This window comes from Ambystoma mexicanum, chromosome 13 (assembly GCF_040938575.1).
Source record: "Ambystoma mexicanum isolate Mex_15411 chromosome 13, UKY_AmexF1_1, whole genome shotgun sequence".
NCBI classification, from domain to species: Eukaryota; Metazoa; Chordata; class Amphibia; order Caudata; family Ambystomatidae; genus Ambystoma; species Ambystoma mexicanum.
In genome coordinates this window covers 533,914,691-533,936,793 of record NC_090938.1, presented here as the reverse complement: position 1 = coordinate 533,936,793, position 22,103 = coordinate 533,914,691, and the positions used below count along the sequence as shown (strand labels likewise).

The window sequence follows — 22,103 nt, the reverse complement described above, 5'->3', positions numbered from 1 at the left end:
TCTTATTTGCAAGACTGTCAGACAGCAAGAACACGTCTCCCTCCTGCTTGCACTGGCGTCCTCAGGCCTATTGTGCTATAGACCATGCAAAGGTAGTGCAGCCCCAAATTAGAAAGACTGCATCAGATGGCTCCACTGGACGAAACTGAAAGGGGGTCGGGGAGGGAATTGGGGGCGGGGGGGGACTGGCACACCACCTCCTGTTCCGACAGTAGGATCAGTCAAGAACCACCTCTAAAATACAGGCCGCACCTTCACATTTCTAGTGACCAAGGCGCCTCCAGACCATTCTGTAAAAAAGGCATGCAGCGCCTACCTTCCGTGTCATCAAAGGAGTGTGAACGAATGGGAGTGCGGGCAGGCGGGGAGGAGTGTTTACCAGCAGTAGATGGGTGTGTTTTGGAGCATGCGAGATTTCTTTTTTGGACTGCTTTGTTGCAAATTTGGGTGAATTAATTTGATGGATGGCAGGTGAGTGGGTGGGATGTTTTTTTATGTTTGCAGATATACTTTCCTGTAACTTATTATTGCACAAACCTAGCTAAAAGGCAACAGAGCGCTGTACTAAAAAAGACAGGGTGGGAATTCGACCGGAGAGTTTCCCTGGAAACTGAACTCAGCACTGATCTCCCGCTGCCGCTGCCTGCCAGCGCTCGGAGACTTAACTTCTGAGCTCAGAAGAGGTGTGCATCATCGTTTGTTGTTGCGTTAAAGCACATTGAAGTCCAGTTCACGTTAGATAGCTGCAGAGACAGCAGTCAGTAGGAAAAGCCAAGTGGCTATGTTCTTTGTCGTGTCCCTTATAATGGGGAGGGGGAGGTCGAGGCGTGCATGAAGCTGAATGTCATGTGAAACAATGGCTACAAGCAGGTGACCTTTCATCATTTTTTTCTTTTACTGTTGAGGTCTTTAGGCTTAACATCGCTTTGCATGATGGTAATTGAAGGCTCCCATTCAGGATTTGAAAAATGAAGCTAACATAATACCCATTTTACCCAACATGTTACTGCAATGATTTATAAATTGTTGGGTTGGTTTATTGTGCGATTTGTGCACGTTTCAGGTCCTCTCTATGAAGCAGCGTGTTGTCTTAGCTCTCTAGTTTTCACACTTTTAAAAAGCCTATCACTTGTCTGTCATGACTCTAACACACGCCCATCCCCATGGGAGTTGGGTTTGTAGAGCACATTTTCATTTCCAGCGCTGCTAAAAGAAGATAATTCAGAGAGAGGGCAGTGAGAACAGGGGGTGCAGGCTGAGGGAAGAAAGTACTACGAGGGAGTGAGCAGACCACAATGTATGGGGAATGGATTGGCGGTTGAAAGGATGGATGAATTTCATGGGCGGAGGATGGATGGATGGCAATATGGATGGGTACTTGGAAGTCAGAGTACAGAGCCTTTACCTTGCTAGTAGTTGGTCATCATGATGCAACCTTTGGCCCTCTAGGTTTTTTAGGCTACAATTCTCACTAGTGCTATCCAGCATAAGCCATAATGAGGGATCATTGAGTCATAGCATGAAACATCTGGAGAACTGCAGGTTGCAGACCTCTGATTTACGATAATCTTTAACATTAGGTGATCTTAAGAACAGGCGTCATGGTCACTTAGTAGCAGCTTGAGGGTTTGGTGTGCAACCTGCTGGTGGCTCTCTACGGGTCCGTTTTGTGTGGGTCAGTTTATGGCAGTGTGAGGGACCTTTGGCACATTGTGAGGCCTTTCTGACAGTTAGCAGTAGAGAGAGGGTATATATTTCTGTCTGTGTGAGGATCTATTTGGGGCAGTGTGAGTCTGTTGGTGTCTGTGCAAGTGTAATTTAGTGGTAGTGTGAGGGCCAGTTCATAGCAGTGTGAGTGGGTTGTGGCTGTGCAGGCAAGGGTCATTTATTGGATTGGGCTATTAGATGGCGCTTGTGCCACCTATAAGCCGAAACTATTGCATTAGAGTACAGATAGGGGGAAATGGCATGTGAGGAGTGACACAAAGCTTGTAGGTTTTGTTTGGTTATTTGCCCACCCATGGCAATGTTAATCCCTAGGACCATTCCAACGCAGTCCCTGCCCCTCCCCGCCCAAAACATCTCCTCATGGGAACTCTTTGAGCTCATTTTAATCAAGCCTTACCATCAAACATTGCAATGGAAGTGCCTGTCAATGTTCTTTCAAAGCAGTCTTCTGAGTTAATGATTTAATTGTAGCTGTAAACACAGAACTGCTGTGATAAAAATGTTTTAACCAGGTCTGCCTTCAGCCACTCGATTTATAAATACTATGCGTGCCCTTCACTGAAGCCCTACTAAAAACAAGCGTTGGCAAAGCCAACAGTTTTGGCTTGTGTATTAGTATTAGGCATTTTCCCAGCACTGCTATTAGATGCCCCGATACTCACGCCATTTTGCACCTGCGACCCTCAATGGCCATTTAATACCACTACGGCCATGCCTGGCAAGTGCCTTTCCCATGCATAGACAAAAGCCCAATATGTTGGCATTGCCAATGCTTGTTGGCAATATGAAGGCTATTTGGGGTTTTGTGCGCGTATGTTGAAGACACCATCTGCATGACGCCTGGAGCCTTTGCTCCCCTGCTTTCTGCCTCTCCCCCTAACAGGTTTACACTCTATGCCACTGACAGACAGAGGAAGTGCCTGAGAGGGGTGCAGGAGAGCGGAGGGACTGCCAACATTGCCCTATTTTACCTGAGTGCTCCAGGCTTCTAACACCTCAGCCCTTCATCCTTTCCCTTGACACTCTCACACCCTGTTGGCCAAACACTGGGACTCTCTTGGTGTCGGCGCCAATACACTTTTAGGAACTTTTTTTAAAAAGATGTGCTTAGTTTGGTGCGGGTCTAATCTCGGTTTTACACTCTATCTAGCATGGCTCCCAGTTTGGGGGTTCTGTTTACTAGCTGTGCCGAACTACATCCGCTCATAACCTGGGCATTCGTCCATTAGCTATGCCATTTTCATCCAACATTTCTCATCCTGTAAGCCCCTTTCCTTACCCTCCAGTAAGGTGCTGCATGAGACATTTCCTTTGGTTTGGCATAACAAGGCCGCAGATTTATTTTTACATATACATAACCACTGCAAACAGGTAATAAAATAGTTCCAAAAGTGTTCCAAAAGTGTGGCGACTGCTCCTCGTCCTGCTTCCCCCTTTACCTCCATGTCGATTGCAGGCACAACTCCCCCAAGGCCTTCGAGTCTGAGAACCGCCTGCCCGTGCAGGTCTTTGCGGACTGGGGGAGCGCCGTTTGTTGGGGGGAAGTTGAGCCCCAATTGCTACCGCCAGACACCCCCGCCGTTTAGGCTCCCAGGAGGTGCTGTCTAGAATGGGCGAAGCCCCTTCCGGTTTAGCAATGGCTCATTCGGAGTCTTTGTCTTATCATAGGTTGCCACAACCCGCCACGCCAAAGGTGGGTTACCGCCCACCGTGGCTCCCCCCTTTCCTTGCTTATAACTCCAGAAATTTTGTGCAGAGATTCCAGAAAAACAAGTCCATTCCTTGTTCTGACAAATGAACTCCGTCCTTCACGTAATACTCTGTGTTTTTAAGATTGATCCAACCATGTCTGCTATGCTGAAAGCCTCTCCCTCTGCAAAACTTAGCCATAGCCCAATTCAGTTTCCTCCTTGACTTCTCCACGGCCGCCTGACTTTCAGCACCCCTCCATTCGTGCCTCGGGATGATTTCCGACCACACGATTTCAGTTTCTCCCATTACCACCGATAGCTCCTGTAAGGAAGACATCATTTCCTTGCGCAAGATCCCCTTCCCAGACCAGCCAAGTCATTGCCCCTGAGGTGCACCACCAACACCTAGGGCCCCCGATGTTCCCTCAGGAGTCTGCGCACGTGCCCCTGTAGCTGTGCTCATTTCATACCCGGCACTCCGTGCCACTGCACCCTGTATTCCCAGGGGGTCAACACCTGCTAGGCTGTCCAGCTTGCCCTGGCCCTTGACACAAAGGAATGGCCCACCACCCAGGTGGACCGTCGCCTTCCCTTCTTCGATGCTATTTTTCTCTTCCAGGCCTGACATACCGCTTACAACAACCGGACCTCCAGCCCCCAATCTGCTTGATTGCCTCTGCTCCCAGGCCCATCCCTGCCGCCAATGTGGCTGCCCCTATCCTGAAGGAATGCGTCCCATAAACTCCTTTCGAGAACCCTGCCTCCACCAGCGCCATGTCCAACACCTTTTTAAACTGAAACAGACTTAACGCTGACCCCTCGTTATGTACTAGAAAAGGGGGCTCCTCCCCCGTGTCAATCTTCCAAACTCAAATACTTGCTTACGCATCCTACTGGACAAACCGGACTGTCCCGGGTACCCCCAAACACAATGCTTCTACCTTTCCCCCTCTGATCGGTCTTGGATCTCCTCAAAATTATGTATACCGCTCTCCTTGTACCCCCATATCACAGCTCCTAAGAAAACTTACACTTTTACCCTTCTTGTTGGCAGGCACCGGCTCGCTCACCCTTAAGGCCCCAAAACTGCCAGTGAGAAGGCTGCTGCGCACAATGCTATTTCATAATCATCCCTACACACCACCACCAAACTCCTGATCAATTCGTGCCACTTCCCCACATCTATGGGCCGCCTCTCGTCGGGTTTAACTGTCGCCTGTTTGGCCCAGCCCCTCATTGCCATAACAATGTAATATTCTTTGATGGGATCAGGCCTGCCCCCCAATTTATAGAAATGCGCCACTGCTGCTAGGTGGTAAGCCACCCAAGACCTGGACCTTCCTTGGTGCCAACACCATCCCGCAAAGGCCCGCACTGGCCTTTCCTTCTCACTCTCGGGCAAGATGTTGCTTTGAAAGGCCATGAATTGCTCCCCGCGCCCTCTATAACTCTGCATTGTGCCTGGTGCGAGTGCCGTGTCGCTCAGCGAGTTCAGATCTCCCCAACCAATACCCACCATTGTGTCTGGAAGGGTGTCATCCTTGTGCTTGCCTCTGGATGATTTTCCCAAAACTTTCCCCACTGTAAACGAGAAAGAGAGAGTCAGCGGCCACATTCTGAACCCCGGGTATATGTCGTACCCTGACTTCTGCGTTCAGCTGCAGCAAGCACCTTGTGAGCTCTCTGAGTAGCCCCAACGCCCTGCCGTTCTTGCGGGCATCGCAAGCCCTGCCCTCATTTACCAGCCAATTCCGAGCCACTTGCACCATAACTTTAGGAAACCCCCTCAGCAAAACCTACGTGCACCCCTGTAACAGCTGAACACTACCGTGCCATACCAATATCCAGCGTATAATCGTTCCTCAAGGGCACTGGCCCGCTGCCCAATTACTTCTCCGACCTTTGAAACCTTCCCTTTCGTATTCAAGATGCCCCTGTTATGCGCGTGTCATCCCATACTGAATGCCTTGATTCACCCGCATCATCCTTCTCACCCCTGCTACGCAACCCAGCCGCATGCAGCTACCACTGTGGCTATCTCCACTTCCCAATCCCCGTGACGGCCAGTAATTCCACGTACAAACCGGGAAGACCTACCATAATCCGATCTCCGTGCCCTAGGTGCAGCTCTTTACTCAAGTACCCTGGCCCTCTTAACACGGGTGGAGCCCTTCCATTCTATCCCTCTCGTTTCCAAACCACCCTGTAATAAACCTCCAGTGGTTGGGGCCGGTGGGCAATGACCAAAACTTGGTGGACGATATGCCAGCCCCGCTAACTGCTTGTCCCCTTCTGGCCTCCTTCGCTACCCATTCCTTTCCATGGCCTCTCGGTTGAATTTGCACGCCACTGCGTGCATTACTTACTGGTCCAGGGAGCCTTCCCCTGTGCCAATCCCGGGTGGCCCTATTTTCCAACCCATCTACTAGCTCTTTCCCCAATCACCAATAAGACGACCTGGGGTACCAAGACACCCCGCAGCTTCCAACTATGCCGTGAATGATGCAATCACTGTCCTAGTGTTTTGTGTAAATAGATCAGCACCCACACGCGCTGCATCAGGTGCCTATAGTTGAAACGCCCCCAGCCCATTGTCCTACCCCTCGCATAATGCACATGCCGCAAACAATATACTGACACAAAATGGAGAGCGGCCTTAGGCACGCGCGGCAGCGTGCAAGCAAGGTTATTTTGTCCCATATCGCCCCGCGTGTTTTTCAATTGAAAAGGGGGGGCAGCTCAAGTCAAGCATATTGGGTGGGAAATACCATAGTGGGAATGGTGGAACCTATCATGGGACGGGCGCTGCAGAATAGAGAGCGGATGCTCCCCGTGCTGCTCCAGCCTGCAGAAGACGCGGCGGTTGCCCGAAGCTGGGTCAGCCTGGCGCATTACATTTGGTCCACCAATTTAAAACTTGTCCCGTCGTTGCAACATCAATTATTTTCCTTTCGGACCGACTATTCAAATAATTCCCAGGGTGGAGTTTGACGGTACATGTGTTGTAAATTGTGCAATTTAAAGACTACTGCACAGTAAAACTGGTCCAAACTACTAGATGCACAGTGAAGTAACACCCCGTAGGTGCTCAATTGCAGTGACCCATTCTTGACAGCCATAACCGTGCATGCAATGACCAGGTTTACCACTACTACTGCCGCCAGCGCGACCGCAATGGAAGCATACACGCCCGCCTCTAATGAACACCTTAGTATTTGTGTCTGACATATGATGTTATTTATAATGCGCTCGATACCCCGTGGTTTCTGAGCGCGGACCGAACTAGGGGTGCTTTAAATCATCGTGCTTCTAAAGGAAGCACGTTATCCCTTGAGCTATCCTCCCCCTGTTCACAAAGTTTGAATGCAGTTTTAAAACCTGTGTCTGACAACTCTCGCAGTGCTAAGCTAACCGAGAACACCTGTCTGTTCGCATGCTGCGGACACCCCCGCTCCCTACTGTAACATTCCCACCATGCGTGCCTGGTTGTGCATACGATCAGTACCCCAAGCCCGGCCAACAAGGTGCACTATGTAACACCGCAAGTTCTGTGCGAAATTTGGACAACCTTTTCCAACAATTTTTCCTTAGTAAGAATGCTCCTACTTGCCTCCACCATGGTTGCACTAATGCAGCTTCACATGAATGTGATTTCGGCATGAACACCCAGCTGAAACCCCAACATGCTGCTTCAACCACGCGAAGAGAGATAACTATTCCTGGTACCAACAAAACTAATGAGGACAGCCTGCTTATGTACTATGTGCCAGGGAAGAGCACGGCTACACACCGATGTGCCCTCGAAGCTAACTGGCAGCCAGTCTCCAATAGCTTTAAGGCTGCAGCCGCTCCTTTTAATCACGTTTTGCGTGCATACCCGATAATCTCGCCTCTGTTAACCCTCATGCATAATAATTTTTGGCATTTATATAGCGCTACGAACCCTCAGGTATCTGAGCGCTGCTTATTATTACCCACGGTGTGTGGTGCTCATTTATCGACCTCGGAAGGATGAAAGGCTGAGTTTGGCCCCGCCGGGATTCGAACCTGCGTTAGCAGGCTCTGCACGAATGTCAACGCGAGCGCTCTACTCGCTGTGCCACTTGACCGGCAGATACTAAATTGATAGTGCGCCCCATCTGCATTCGCTAACTCTTAACCGCAACGGTCATGTAATCCGACCGTGGTATTACTTTAACGTGGCTAACGCGCCAATCCCCTCGTCAGGCCACCGAGCCGAGGTATCGACCAAACACCCCCTTTCCCACCTCATTAAACATTAAACTGGGCCAGCTATCATTTGCGCCCCGGTGCCCCTAGTGAACCTCATTAAAATCAGTTCGTCTCAATGGCCCCCTTCTTGCAGCAGAACTAGCTACACAGTGTTATATGCACCTACCACGCTCCGACGCACGCCTTCGTTCCCGTTCGTCCCTTACCCGACGCCGCCTTGCTGCTGCACGACATTCCGCCTTTGGTGAAACAGTCATTCCAGCACTGGAACCCTCTTCTGCTGAAACCGGAACACGAACTGCCTCACGAACCAGCAACACGACCACAACGAAATACTCCTTGCTGCTAGGTCTCCAGGCGAAGTTCCGGCAAGGTCCCCACGGCCTCGAAGTCCACGGGAAACGAAGTCCTCTGCTAAAACGAAATCCTCCAATTTAGGCGGGCGCCCGGCTGCTGGAAAAGCTGCAAGTGCTCCTGTGCCGGGCGCCAGCCGTTTATATCCCCCAAGCCCCTCCTCCTTCTTTTGTTGCCCTTCGCGGGCTTTCCAGGGCTCTTGGCGCCCTTTCCTTTGTTTCCCTTGCCGCCCTCTCCCCAGCCCCTGTGAGGAGGGGGGGGGGGCGAGAGGGCGGAAGGAGAGAGGCCCCTGCCCCGGTTATCGGGGTGCCTCCTCCATTCACTGCGTTCCCCGTTCGTCACCTTCATTACCTCTTCTGCTAGCTACGGTGCCCACGTGCGACCTCGTGAAAAAGCCTTAAAATCCACCGCTGTTCTATCTTTCCCTCTGCTAAGACTCTCCAGCGCACAATAGTGCCCCAGCTTCCTCGAGTGCAGCCCTCTCTCTTCTCCTTCACACTACACTGAACGTTGCTACCAGGACCCCGCTCAACCCCCCTTCATCCTCATCCACCTCTTATTATTATTATTATATAACTACTGTAGTACTGATTGAGCACGGACCTTCGAGAAGAAACAGAGCGCTTTACAGAGGTGTACAACAATACAGATGCATAACAGAGCGCTTTACAGGTGTGCAAAAGTACAGATGCATAACAGAGCGCTTTACAGGTGTGCAACAGTACAGATGCATAACGGAGCGCTTTACCGGTGTACAACAATACAGATGCATAACGGAGCGCTTTACAGAGGTGTGCAGCAATACAGATGCATAACAGAGCGCTTTACAGAGGTGTGCAACAATACAGATGCATAGTGGAGCGCTTTACAGAGGTGTACAACAATACAGATGCATAACAGAGCGCTTTACAGAGGTGTACAACAATACAGATGCATAACGGAGCACTTTACAGAGGTGTGCGTGTGCAACAGAACAGATGCATAACGGAGCGCTTTACATAGGTGTACAACAATACAGATGCATAACAGAGCACTTTTCAGAGGTGTACAACAATACAGATGCATAACGGAGCACTTTTCAGAGGTATGCAACAGTACAGATACATAACGGAGCACTTTAGAGGTGTTCAACAATACAGATGCATAACGGAGCGCTTTACAGAGGTGTACAACAATATAAATGCATACCGAGTGCTTTACAGAGGTATGCAACAATACAGATGCATAACAGAGCGCTTTACAGAGGTGTACAACAATACAGATGCATAACAGAGCGCTTTACAGGTGTGCAACAGTACAGATGCATAACGGAGCGCTTTACAGGTGTACAACAGTACAGATGCATAACGCAGCGCTTTACAGAGGTGTGCAACAATACAGATGCATAACAGAGCGCTTTACAGAGGTGTACAACAATACAGATGCATAACAGAGCGCTTTACAGGTGTGCAACAGTACAGATGCATAACGGAGCGCTTTACAGGTGTGCAACAGTACAGATGCATAACGGAGCGCTTTACAGGTGTACAACAGTACAGATGCATAACGCAGCGCTTTACAGAGGTGTGCAACAATACAGATGCATAACAGAGCGCTTTACATGTGTACAACAATACAGATGCATAACGGAGCGCTTTACAGAGGTGTGCAGCAATACAGATGAATAACAGCGCTTTACAGGTGTACAACAATACAGATGCATAATGGAGTGCTTTACAGAGGTGTGCAACAATACAGATGCTTAGTGGAGCACTTTAAAGAGGTGTACAACAATACAGATGCATAACAGAGTGCTTTACAGAGGTGTGTAACAGTACAGATGCATAACAGAGCGCATCACAGGTGTACAACAAAACAGATGCATAACCGAGCGCTTTACAGAGGTGTGCAACAATACAGATGCATAACGGAGCACTTTACAGAGGTGTGCCTGTGCAACAGTACAGATGCATAACGGAGCGCTTTACATAGGTGTACAACAATACAGATGCATAACAGAGCACTTTTCAGAGGTGTACAACAATACAGATGCATAACGGAGCACTTTTCAGAGGTATGCAACAGTACAGATACATAACGGAGCACTTTAGAGGTGTTCAACAATACAGATGCATAACGGAGCGCTTTACAGAGGTGTACAACAATATAAATGCATACCGGAGTGCTTTACAGAGGTATGCAACAATACAGATGCATAACAGAGCACTTTTCAGAGGTAACAACAGAACAGAGGTGGGGTAAAGCTGTATCTGGTGGCAGGGAGGAGAAGGGCAGCCGGGTCTAGCCAGTCAGGTGCCGGGAGGGGCGACGTGATGGTCTTTCACCTTTGCACGGGGTGGATGTCCATGCACAATCAATCCTTATTTAAATTCCTTCTTGTCCACAAATGCATCTGTGGTCTAGACCCCAGTAGCTGGTCAGCCATCTTTTGCTATTCACCCCCATGCACCCTGGGCTCTCAAGCCGTCTCACCCTCTCCTGTCCCCATCCTTCCTATGCTTTCTCTTTCTGCTCCACCGCTGGGATTTCCCCATTGCCCTTGATGGAACACTTGGCCTGCAGGCTAGTATGATCGCACATACTGCCCCACTACCTACAGTACACAGATGTAACTGCTGCAAATTGATAATCTTGCAGCATGTGTACATACTACAAATGTGTATTGTGTAATATGTTCGCAATAATCATTAATTGTCAGTGCATTGCACACTTGCTGGTGCATTACACCTGGTCTATGCATCTGTCCTTGCCTCTCGTTTACTATTGCAAGGCACCATGGGATTGCACAATATGTGCTATGTGCAGTTTCTTGTCGAAGCACCTGCACTATGCTAAATAAATAGAAAATGGGTTGAAGTTTCTGGGAACAGTGACATTTAGTGAGTCCAGGGCGTTTTCTCACCACAATGCTGAATTGAACCCTTTTTAGTTTGGGCTATTAGGTGGCGCTAAAGTGCCACCTATAAGCCAAAACGATTGCATTAGAGTACAGATAGGGAGACATGGCACATGAGGAGGGACACAAAGCTTGTTGGTGTTATTTTGCTATTACTCTACCCATGGACTGCCCCTGACCATGCTTATCCCTATTGCCATTCCCACCCGGTTCCTGCCCATCCCCGCCCAAAATACCTGCTCATGGGAACCCTTTGAGCTCCCTTTAAATAGATCTTACCATCAAACTTTGCACTCAAAGGGCCTCACAGTGTTTTTTCAAAGAGGCTTCCGAGAGTAATGACTTAATTAGAGCTGTAAACACGCTACTGGTGTAATAAAAATGTCTTAACCAGGTCTGCGTTCAGCTACTTGATTAATAAGCACTGTGCATGTCCTGACTGAAGTCCTGTTATAAACTAGCACTGGTAAAGCCAGTAGCTTTGGGTTGTGTATAAGTATTAGGCATTGCCCAGGTACTTGCACTATGTTGCAGGTGCTACAATTAATGGGCAATTAATACCACTGCAGCACTGCCTGGTAAGTGCCTTTCCCATGCCTACACAAAAGCCCGAACTGTTGGCAGTGCCTCTGCTTGTCTTCGATGGCAGCTGTCTGCAGTCTTGGATGGCATCCTGCCTTTCTCTGGTGTCTTGCACAGTTAGGCCCTGCACATCCTTGGCTCACTAAAGTTGAATCTGATGCTTGGACGGTGGTCGCTGTCAGAACCCCTAACTGATTTGCCTCAGAATCTGCCTTGACACTGCTGATTTGGCTCAGCTTGGCAACAGGTGGAGAAAGCCGAAGTGTGTGTTGGGGGCCGGTGGCAAAAAGACCGCTTTGTGCACGTGCGGTTGTATTAATAGACACAAAACAGGAATCACAGGAAAGCAGCATTTAGAGGAGTGAGTCTATTCGCCCTGTCTGGCACACATCACTTATTTCCAGTCCTTTTCTTCGGCTGTGAATCTCACAGGTTGGTACCTCGTCTCACACCTTAGAGCACATCCCACTCGTGACCATTTTCCATTTTCCATGCCTCATGGCCCTTACTGGGGCCTTATGCATACAGCATTCCAACCCACCTATTCTTTTGACTGTTTGCAGTCAGATCTTTGCACGTGTTGTGACTTTATTATCAGATGTGATGTTCGGCTTCTGGTGCAGGGCCTTGGTGTCCGACTATACGCCATGTTCTGTTGGAATCTAAAGACATTCTAATCTACACTAGTACCTAACTTTCCCACTGTTTCCTGTTTAGGGGCAATGTCGACCAGTAAAGCGGGCTGGACGCCAGAGAGCGAAGATAGTGTATCTGACAAGCTCCAGCGCAAGATGAGGGCGTCCCCACTGGTGCCTGCGGGTGAGTAGCTGCAACTGATCGAAAAGCGCAACACAACCAGCAGTGTACACAATTCCTGCACTGTGCTGCATGTGTTGCATCGACAGGACAACCCAGACCTGCACAGCCAGGTGTGTCATTAAAGTAAAACACTCTGAACCCACAGATTCCTGGGTGTGATGTAATGTTGCACTAAGCTTGTTACCACCTTGCAACTTCTCCAGGGTGCGCTACCCACCAACTCCCGGGGTAACCAGATCTGGATCTGCAAAGGTGAAAAGGGAAATGGGGATGGTGGGGAAGAGGGGAGCAGATGGCTTGGGACAAGGATATTTAGGTTGATCAGGAAGATGAAGTACTTGATTTTGCTAGGAGGTGCAGGATCGAGTGTGTGGTGGATTGGGAAAGAGGTCTTGTGAGGAACTATGGTAACTATGGCCTGGCAGGACTAAGTGTTTCAAGTGGGTCTATGCACTTCACTTTGGTACTAGTGACTAGTGAGCGGTTGTGCCTTATAAGCTGTAGATGTGCTCAAGCGCACCCTTGAAGAATGGACACCGTTTAGGATGTGGGATTATATACATTATCCTAGCTCCAACAGGACTGGATCAAGAATGTGTCGTGTGACAATGGTCTTAATGAACCACTCGACACCAGAAATATGTTTTTCATTTTTATTATAAAAATACATACAAAAAAGAGACCATTGGTTTCCAAATCTAGAAGTGGTCCCTGTAGCATTTCCTTTGACCTTGAGTGGGGCTCCCACCTCTCTACACCAGGCTCCCTACACCAAAAGGTCTTGATACTACACAGTTTCGCTGTAGCCAGGGCACCCCTATGGTCTAATCTTTGCGTGTCCTAGGGAGGATCTAAAGGATGTACCCTTACTCTGATTTCCCTCATCTGCTTTTCCTCTGCATCATCGTCTTTTAAACGTTTCCTCGCTCTTCTCTACCTACTCCCCCCTCCTCTCATCTCTCTCTTCCTCTCGACACTGCTTCTCCTGGTCTCGGCTCTCTCTCTTCCTTCTCCTGTCTCCACACTTCAGATCCCTCTTCTCTCCACACTGCATCTCCTGATCTTATCTCTCTCTCTCTCTCTCTTGCTCTCTCCTCCTGTCTCTACTCTCCAGCTCCCTGCTGATCGCTCCCGTCTCTACACTCCGCCTCCTGATCTAATCCACATCCCCAGAACTCGGTTCTCCCCACACTGCACCTGCCTCTACTCTCCTTGGCCCTCCTGCCTCTCACTTCCAGATCTCTTGCTCTCGCTCTCTTTATCTCTGTCTCTCTTTCTATCACTCATATTCTCACAACCCCCACACGCTCTCCCTCCAAAATTACCTTCAGTCATTCTCTCAATTACATATAATCAACCAATGTGGTACCTGCTACGCCCTGTTCTCTGGTTTCTTGGCCTTATTCCAGCTCCCCCGACCTCACCCAATCACCTCTTCCTGCTGGCTAGCTTTGCTAGCTTTTTATAGCCTTCCTCTTCCTGTATGGAAGCTTCTCTCAGTTCACATTGGGTCTTTCAGTCCGCTGCTAACATGGTCCTATCTGTAGCTTATCTAATCACAACTCCTGCCAACTCCTCCCATTGTGGGCTGGAATTTACCAAGGTAGTCTTCATAAAGACCTTCCTCCCCCACCCCTTTCTAGTCTTCATTTCCTTCCAGCAAGTCATGCAGTCGTTGGCAGTGTTTACTCTGTAGGTCAAGTAGGTCAGTATCCACAAAAGCCTAGGGCAGGGCAAGGTCCCCTGTTCTCCCCTAGAGCAGGTTCTAGTTCTGTGGCTGCTGCTTCCCTGTTCTCCTGTAGCATGTCTGGGTTACATGCATTAGGAGTTTGGTCTCCCATTTGGCTCCTGAATGGGGGAGCCTTTACCATTTCCATGTGGGTAACCACACTGTTCCAGGCTAGGTCTTGTCCGTTGGGTCGAGGCAAATTATGGTACTTCTAGTCCCAGTGGTTATATTTGCACTGGGTTTAAGCCTGGGACGCATGATAAATCCTAGTGTTCCGAGTAGTCTGGTGCATTCTGGCAGTTGTAGTGTCTTGGGTACCACCTGAAAGACACCTGATCCACAGACAGTGATAGGGAACGAGATACAAATGTAGACATGTCTCCATACATACTGAGGGAGTCCGGGACAGCGGTCCCCTTAAACTCCCCCACACCACCTCTGGGATACGTCTGGCTTTGACCGTGGCCAGGTAGGCAACCTCCCCTCAGTTGAGAGGGGTTCTCAGCTCCCTTAACAACAGTGGTCGGCTGGTTGCTAACGTACACTGCACACTGGTCAAAGACACCCGCTTTTTGCTGCCCATTCATACCCACTAGAAGTGGCGAGGTTGAAGGAGTCACCTGCAGGGGGAGTGTAGAATGACAGTGGTATAGGGTGAGGTCAGGGATGCAGTGGGGACGCTCTTGCAAATAAACTGGGGAAAAGAGAAAGGAAGGCAGGGGAATTGCAGGAAGCTGCCAGGAGATGCGGAGAGGTGAAGTGTGGGCACACATACAGTGTAAGGTGTGCAGTTTGACAGGGGGACCCAAAAAGAGCCTAAATTAGACGAGGCCATTTGAAGCATACACAGAGGGCCTGCAATAGCAGCAGCACAACGTTGTGCAGTGGGAGGACCCCAAGCCAACCCCCTCCTCTGATCTAACAAGCAGGCTGTTGAATTTGGGACTGGCACGGTATGTCGTGAATCACATGAGAGTCAAAGGTTGACTGTGTTTTCAGGAGGATAATGTGGGGACTGTCATGCCCATGGTCAGGGTTCAATCTGGTTTATTTCACTGCCCAAAAAGGAGCCACGGCCTGTCATGGATATCATTTCCTTGGGATTTCCACCTCCTAGACGGCTTATGGCAAGTCACACACAGTCAGTGAGGTTTGACATGTCTCCTGAGCTTCTCTCTTGAATCCTTCTGTTTTCTTTTTTGTCAGGATACTGACATCTAAAGGTGGCCATTCCCTCCTCTCTCTGTGATACGAGGAGCCCGGTCTTGTTTTTCGGGTGATCTCATGCCTGGGAAAGGCTTTGCCACATCTTATTGGGTTCTAAATGCTTGGGCTTGCACCCCTGGATGCGGGCACCAGACTCTGCCACAGCTGTTGCAAGCACAGGTTTGCTAGAAGCCCCTTCCACAGATTCTCACTCTTTAGACACCTCCCCCCCATCTGCTTTACTCTCTCGCTGATCTCCTCCCTCCTCCTCGACGCCCACAATGATCGAGCTCTCCTCACTTCCCCTCTTGTCATCTTCTCCCCTGGGGGATTCTGTTCTTGCACCCTCCTGGACTCTCTTCCTCTGCGTCTCTATTTGCTCTTCACTGGGGTTTTATGTGAAAATGTAGTCATGTGAAAACGTAGCCAGCAATAAGTGGTTTAAAAAAAAATAGTCATTCAATCAAAAGTGTGAAAATGTTGCCAGTGATAAGGTCGCCAAAAAGGTTATTTTTAAATACAAAAAAGTGCAAGGCTGCAACCCTAACAATGAAGCAAACCTTAAAACCTCCACAATCATCCTAGCTCAGTTACTAAAGCCTTCCTTAACTGTAATTACTGCCCTGAACTCTTTTAGAACACTATCCCTTCGTGCGCTAAAGCATTTTGTTTGCATGTTACTCAATCCAAAATCATTGGAAAATGAACAGTGAATCTAACTCCACCCCTTCACCCGCGCGCCACAAATGACACAGCCCTTGCCCTGACCCAACCCCTTGCTCTAGTCCTAACCTTAGCCTTACCCTAGGTGCCACTCTAACACTTACGCGAATGCTTACTTGGCTCTAACCATTCGTTTTATCCTAACCCCTACCCTGCGCCTGCTTCACCAGCCTCCCTACGTCTCCATTTCCTTCTTTAACACTCACCCAAACCATTACTCTATTAGACCTAGCCATGCCATGCCCCCTACCCTAACACTTAATTTACCCCAATAACTAATCAAACCCCCAACATCACCAGCCCTGCAGCAACCACACTAACCAGAGCTCTTACCCTCATTCCAACCAACATGTGTAATCTAACCATAACCCCCATCCTACCCCTAAACTTGTCAAACACAAGCCTACAAAACCCCCCATAACCCAAAGAATTCCCCTAGCAGCACATTTCTGGCTACTTCTCAGCTGCATTTTTTTAACTACTTTTTCCTTGGCAACTTCTTCACACAGAGGTATTTTCACCACAACTTTCTCACGGACTACATTATTGCAGGCAACATTTTCACTGGATACCTTCACTACTTGTCTCTACTCCCCTCTCTTCTTTCTCCTCCTTCTATGCCTTTTGACTTTTTGCCTCTTTCACTTTCTACGCCCCCTCCATGTCATTCCTCTCTGCTTTGCTTTTCACTTGCTCCTTGTAGCCCCTTGCCCAAGTGCAGCCTGGCTCGGAGTGCTGTATTGCCTGTCCCCTGCTTGAAAGATGCACAAATATCCACACAGACATCAGGGTGTGAAAGTATTGCATTTAGTGCTTATGTATATATGTTGCTATTTTTACTATAAGACCTACCTGTTACTAATGGACTGAACCATCCAGCCCCAGAATGTTGTCTGAGGAAAGGGCAACGGGCAGATCTCGCCTTCTTCAGGAGTGGACTGGAAAGGGGGAGAGAACGTGCAGCGTAGGCAAAAGAAACAGCTGAGGATAACGGTCTAGAGCAGTGGCCTGGGCCACCCCTGAGTGAAATTTGGGCAGGCCGGGCCCCCCAAAAATGCCAAATGGACATTATGTACAAATGGTTATGAACTATTGCGTGCTGTCACCCCACCCGGCTCCCCCACCTGCTCCCATCAGAGTCGTTGGGCTCCCTCATCCCACTCCTACCCAGTCCCTGGGCTCTACCCACCCCGTTTCCAACACAGTCCGAGGGCCAGTGGGAGCTGGTACATTACAATAATGGGTTAAAATGTTGCATTTTAGAGCATACTTTAAAATAAAAATGGGTAAAAAGCTAAACAGTTTGCAATTGGCGCTTTGTTGTACAACCTTCCTTCCCCCCTCTACACCCCACTCACCAAAATAAGCTCAAAGGACCAAAACAAACACACACACTCACACAGCAATCACTATCATTCATATGAGCACCCATCACCGTACACTCACTCATAACACAAGCAGACACGCATCCATACACATATTTAAATAAAAAATAAATGAACGTAAACATACCTTCTGCAGGGGCCTGCGGGTGGGTGCTGAATGCCCCGCTCCAGGTTGCTCTGTCCGTATGTAGGAGGAGGTACAGGAGCTCCCCCTCGCACATACAGACATGCAGTGCCCCAGCTAGCATTTCCAATGAGCTACGTAAGGCTGGCGAAGCAAAACGCACCCATCGCTGCATGGCTCAGTGAGCATGTGTGGCTGGGGAACTAAACTGTCAAAGGGAAACAGGGTTTCCCTTCCACAGTTCAGCCAGCCCAGGAGCACTCCCTCAGCTGGAAAAAGCAGCTGACTGAGTGCTCAGTGTTTCACTGGGCTGGCTCCTCGGCTCCTCCACAATGGGTGAGGGGACCACTGGCTGTACACCCCCTCGCCCTTTATGGATGAGCCCCTAGGCTCGGACTGGCCCATAGGGCAATAGGGCGATGCCCGTACCAAAAATGCAAAATGCTAGTGTAAGCCAGTCAAAATGGGCCACTTTTTTAGCCAATGTGGGCCTGTTTGATGAGTTACTTCATTGTGCAGCTAGTAGTTTTAACCAGTGTTGCTGAATAAATATTCTTTAAATATCACAATTTGCTTACATTTTAACAAAAACACCCTTTTGGGTACCAGTTAAACAGTGTGTGACTAAAGGAATCAATATCCATTTGCAACTGCGGGCCACTTTTTCATTGGTGCCTGAGACAGTTTTATGGTCCAGTCCGACAAAACCCATAGGGTGGGAACCTCAACTATCACTGGCACCTTGAGGTAGAACAATACTATAGAACAGTGATGGTGCCAGGAGAAATTCAAAGAAAAACTGGTGAGGTCGAGACTAGAGCTGTAAGAATTAAATCATTATTTTTATTTCATTCTGATTTAGATATAAAAATAGATAAACATTTTTAAATTATTATTTCAATAAAAACATTATAAAGTCATTCATACATTAATTCGTACCATTCAATCCTAAAACAATTCATAATTTTAAGAACTTAGACATTTTGAAATATCTTGGACTATATCTCTAACAGTTGTTCACTCAAAAAACATTATCAGATAATGTATTTAAAAATGTCTGTTCTTAAAATTATGAATTGTTTTAGGATTGAATGGTACAAATGAATGTATGAATGACTTTATAATGTTTTTTATTGAAATAATAATTAAAAAATGTTTATCTATTTTTATATCTAAATCAGAATGAAATAAAAATAATGATTTAATTCTTACAGCTCTAGTCTCGACCTCACCAGTTTTTCCTATGGTCCAGCCTGACCATGTGAGCCGCCCCTGCCCATTTCCATTAAAAACATTTTTTTTTTTTTTTTACATTTCATGCTGGGCTCTCGCGGGTCCTGGTATGCCCCCCACAGTTTGAAGACCTCTGGTCTAGAGGGTGTGGAAGAGGTTGACAGAGCGATCACGAAGGGGAGACAGAGAAACATACCCTGAGGGGACTTGTGCCTCAAGGGCCCCTCAGGGCTTCCACAACACCCAGACACGGGCCACTTATGCCAGGAGCCGTCCAGCAGTATCCGGTAGCCCAGGGCAGCAGAACTGGTGCCTCCCGGGTACCCACAGGCCCTACCGACATATCAGCCCACCTGAAGCCAGGCTGCGTAGGGTCAGAAAAAGAAGCACTGGGCCGTGTGTGATGTTGGAAATGCATCAGAGGGACAGGGCCTCAGTATCCTTGTCCTTTACTGCCTTTTATCATGTGTTCTGTCGTGTTTTCCGTTCAGGAGTTCATGTGGGACTCCTGGCGGTGCAGCTCTCTCTTTTGGTTTGGTGTATAGACCCATTGGATACCCTTATAGCACCTCTGGGTGGGGGCACAACCCTGTGCCCCCAGTGTATGTTTTTGGGCACCTGTGTGTGGCCCACAGAGCAGGGTATGGGCTGGTGGCAGCTCCATGCTGAATTTGACAGGTGCTCTGTCATTGGAATCAGTTAATTCCTAATAGGAAACAAGATGGCCCCTGTGGCCTCTTGCTTTCTGTTGCCTGTTTTCTTGTTTCCCCAAAGTCCTGGGAAGCCCTGACTCTGTCCCTTCCCCCTGACTGGCTGTTGGTGGAAGTTCCATATATGGTGGTGTTGTGAAGTCCAGGCCAGACTGGCTGGAGCCTTCCTTGTGACTGTATGTTATGGGTACACCCTGTGGGTGGTACCTGGGTGAATGGAGTGTGTGACGAATACGCATTCTGTGTTGTGGATGACTAGTATCTGGTGTTTGACACAATGACTGAGACAGCCCTGCCTGAAACTGGCATGAATGCAGTGTGGAGTGTTGAATGGCTGGGTACTTGTCCCAGTACACATACATTGTTGTGAGTGTCTGGAGAGAAGTGAATGGCCTGAATGCACTCTGCACCTGATTAGATGCCTGCCTGCATGAATGCCCTTCTGATCGATTGGTTGACTGAGTGTGACCCAGCAGAATGAATGGGAGATCAACTAGTATATCTGGGGGCCTCTCACTGCTAGAATTCGTGTTGAGAAGCTGAAGAGAAACTGGAGTTGAAACTGAAGCTTAACCTTGAAGCCCTGCTGGAAGAGAAGTCTTGATGCTGATGCTGCTCTACTTCATCAATCTGAAAGCTGCAGTGTCTCCAAGGACTGTCCCAGAGAGGACCTTTTAAGGCACCCTCTTCCCGAGCTACGAGGGACCATCGTGCACCAGCTGATCTTTGCCAAAGCTCCCTGGTAGATAGACCTACGACAGGTTGCAGACCGGAGATGGGGACCGCCGCGGTATCACAAGGAGAAGCGCCCCGACACTGTTGTCCATCATCGTCGTCCACCGCCGTCGCTGACCGGAGCCACAGTGCTCCCTTTGCCTAAGTAACATTTGATCCAAGGACGCTCTCGCCTGCACCATCGACCGCTTTGTCCCGCCGGAGAAAGTCGAGGCCGCCTACGAGCATCCGCTGGTGGGTTTCCCGCCACCTGACGACTGTAGAGATGCTGGACGACTCGACGCCCTTGCTGGGCCACAGTTCTTCACAATCTCTTTGGTCCTGAACTATCGTCATCAAGGTGCCCCGCATGCCTCTTCCTTGCAGGACGCCAACGCTTCGTCGTTGCTGAGCACCGCTAGGAATGAAGCTGCTGCCTCGCCATCGTCGTTCACCCCTTTTTCCTTGTGGGATCTCGATGATACGTGGCTCCTGCCTTAAAGGGAGCTGCTCAAGAAGGATCCGTCGACGACCCGACAACGAACTCTGCTACTCCAGGTGCATTGGGGTAGTAGAACTATTTTAGAAGGAAATAAGACTCTTTTCAACAATATATGGACTGGGCTTGTACGATATATCTTTATTTACAGGTTGCCCAGGTGGGGGGGGATCTCCACACAGAATTTTGCCTAGTTGCTAGGGGTCAATATTCTGCCAATTGTTCTAACCAACTGCTTTCCTCCTATATCTATTGTTGGTTACTTTTATTCCTTGATCTGTGTGACATTTGACCAGAGTATAGTTGATGCACTTTAATGAGATCTGATAATAATTGCTACCACTTTAGAACTGTATTTATTTGCCATTGTAGATTTTCTGAGCACAAAGTGAGTTATTGTGATAGTGTACATAACCTTGAATATTAATTATATAAAGACTGCGTTTTAACTAATACAGTGTGTGGACATTCCATTGTGGGGGCATGGGGACTACACTGTACTTAAGAACCAGCCTGCATCACCTCCTGAGAAGCTAGGCCTTGATTGCTCGTCCATTGCTACCTTATAGAGAATCTTGGCTGGGGTCCTCTGTGTCTCTCCTCTGCCATATAGAGAGCAGGAGTACAGACACCCCCCTCCAGTCTTTACACTGGTGGCAGCGGTGGGATGCTTATGGGTTTAAGAATCAGTGTATAACCGTGCCACTTACAAAATATCTGCACTTTGTTAAATTGAGGTTTAGTTGTGTACAATATAACTGCATTACAAGCAACAGTGTCTACTGCAAATGGTAAATTGACTAGGGTGTGCTTAGAAGCTCTCCAGAGTGCTTGTGAAGCCAGGGAGTTGGAATTTATGGATAAGTCTAGGGCTGAGCTTATAGCTGCCCTAATCGACTACCAGACTGATGGTGAAACTCTTCAAGGGGGGGGCGGGGATGCAACCAATGAGGACTCTGCCCCTGGGGTTTCTGCTGAATCTGATTCTGGGAATGCCACCATTCCTGCTGCCACTGTTCCAAACCCCAGCACTGCTCTTCAGGGGGAAGCCCTGAAGATTGAACTTAGCCTTTCAATACAAAACGTTGGCAACAGAAGCTGAGTTGAAGAAAGAGGAGTTGGCACAGTAAGTGATACTCAAAGATAGGGACACTGAGCACCAAAGAATCCAGCTAGAGAAAGCTAGAGTGCCGACTTCAGCTACACCATTTGAGAGTGGCAGGTCCCAGCCACCAAGTTTCTGAAAGATTTGTTTGGTTTGTTTGTGGAGGGTTCTGATATCCTCCAGTGGATTGAAGCATTTGAGATGGCTTGTGCAATTCAATCTGTTGATAAGCGAGATTGGGCTAAGTGTTTGTTAAGCAGAGTGCCTCAGACTGGATATGACTGTATTTTGAAACTGAGTGTGGAAGAAAGGGGTTAGTATGAGTGCATGAAGTCTGCTTTGATTGCCAAGTTTGGCAAGATACCTACCCAA

The 22,103-nt window shown here is 48.6% G+C and overlaps 1 protein-coding gene across 1 annotated transcript in view; it reads left to right on the top strand.

Moving 5' to 3' along the window:
* HIGD1B (HIG1 hypoxia inducible domain family member 1B) overlaps positions 1–22,103 on the top strand; it is a 67,097-nt gene that overhangs the window by 276 nt on the left and 44,718 nt on the right. The window contains exon 2 of the mRNA XM_069634261.1: positions 12,202–12,303. Coding sequence (XP_069490362.1) covers positions 12,207–12,303 — 97 coding nt within the window. The 5' untranslated portion in view covers positions 12,202–12,206. The remainder of the gene's footprint in view (positions 1–12,201; positions 12,304–22,103) is intronic.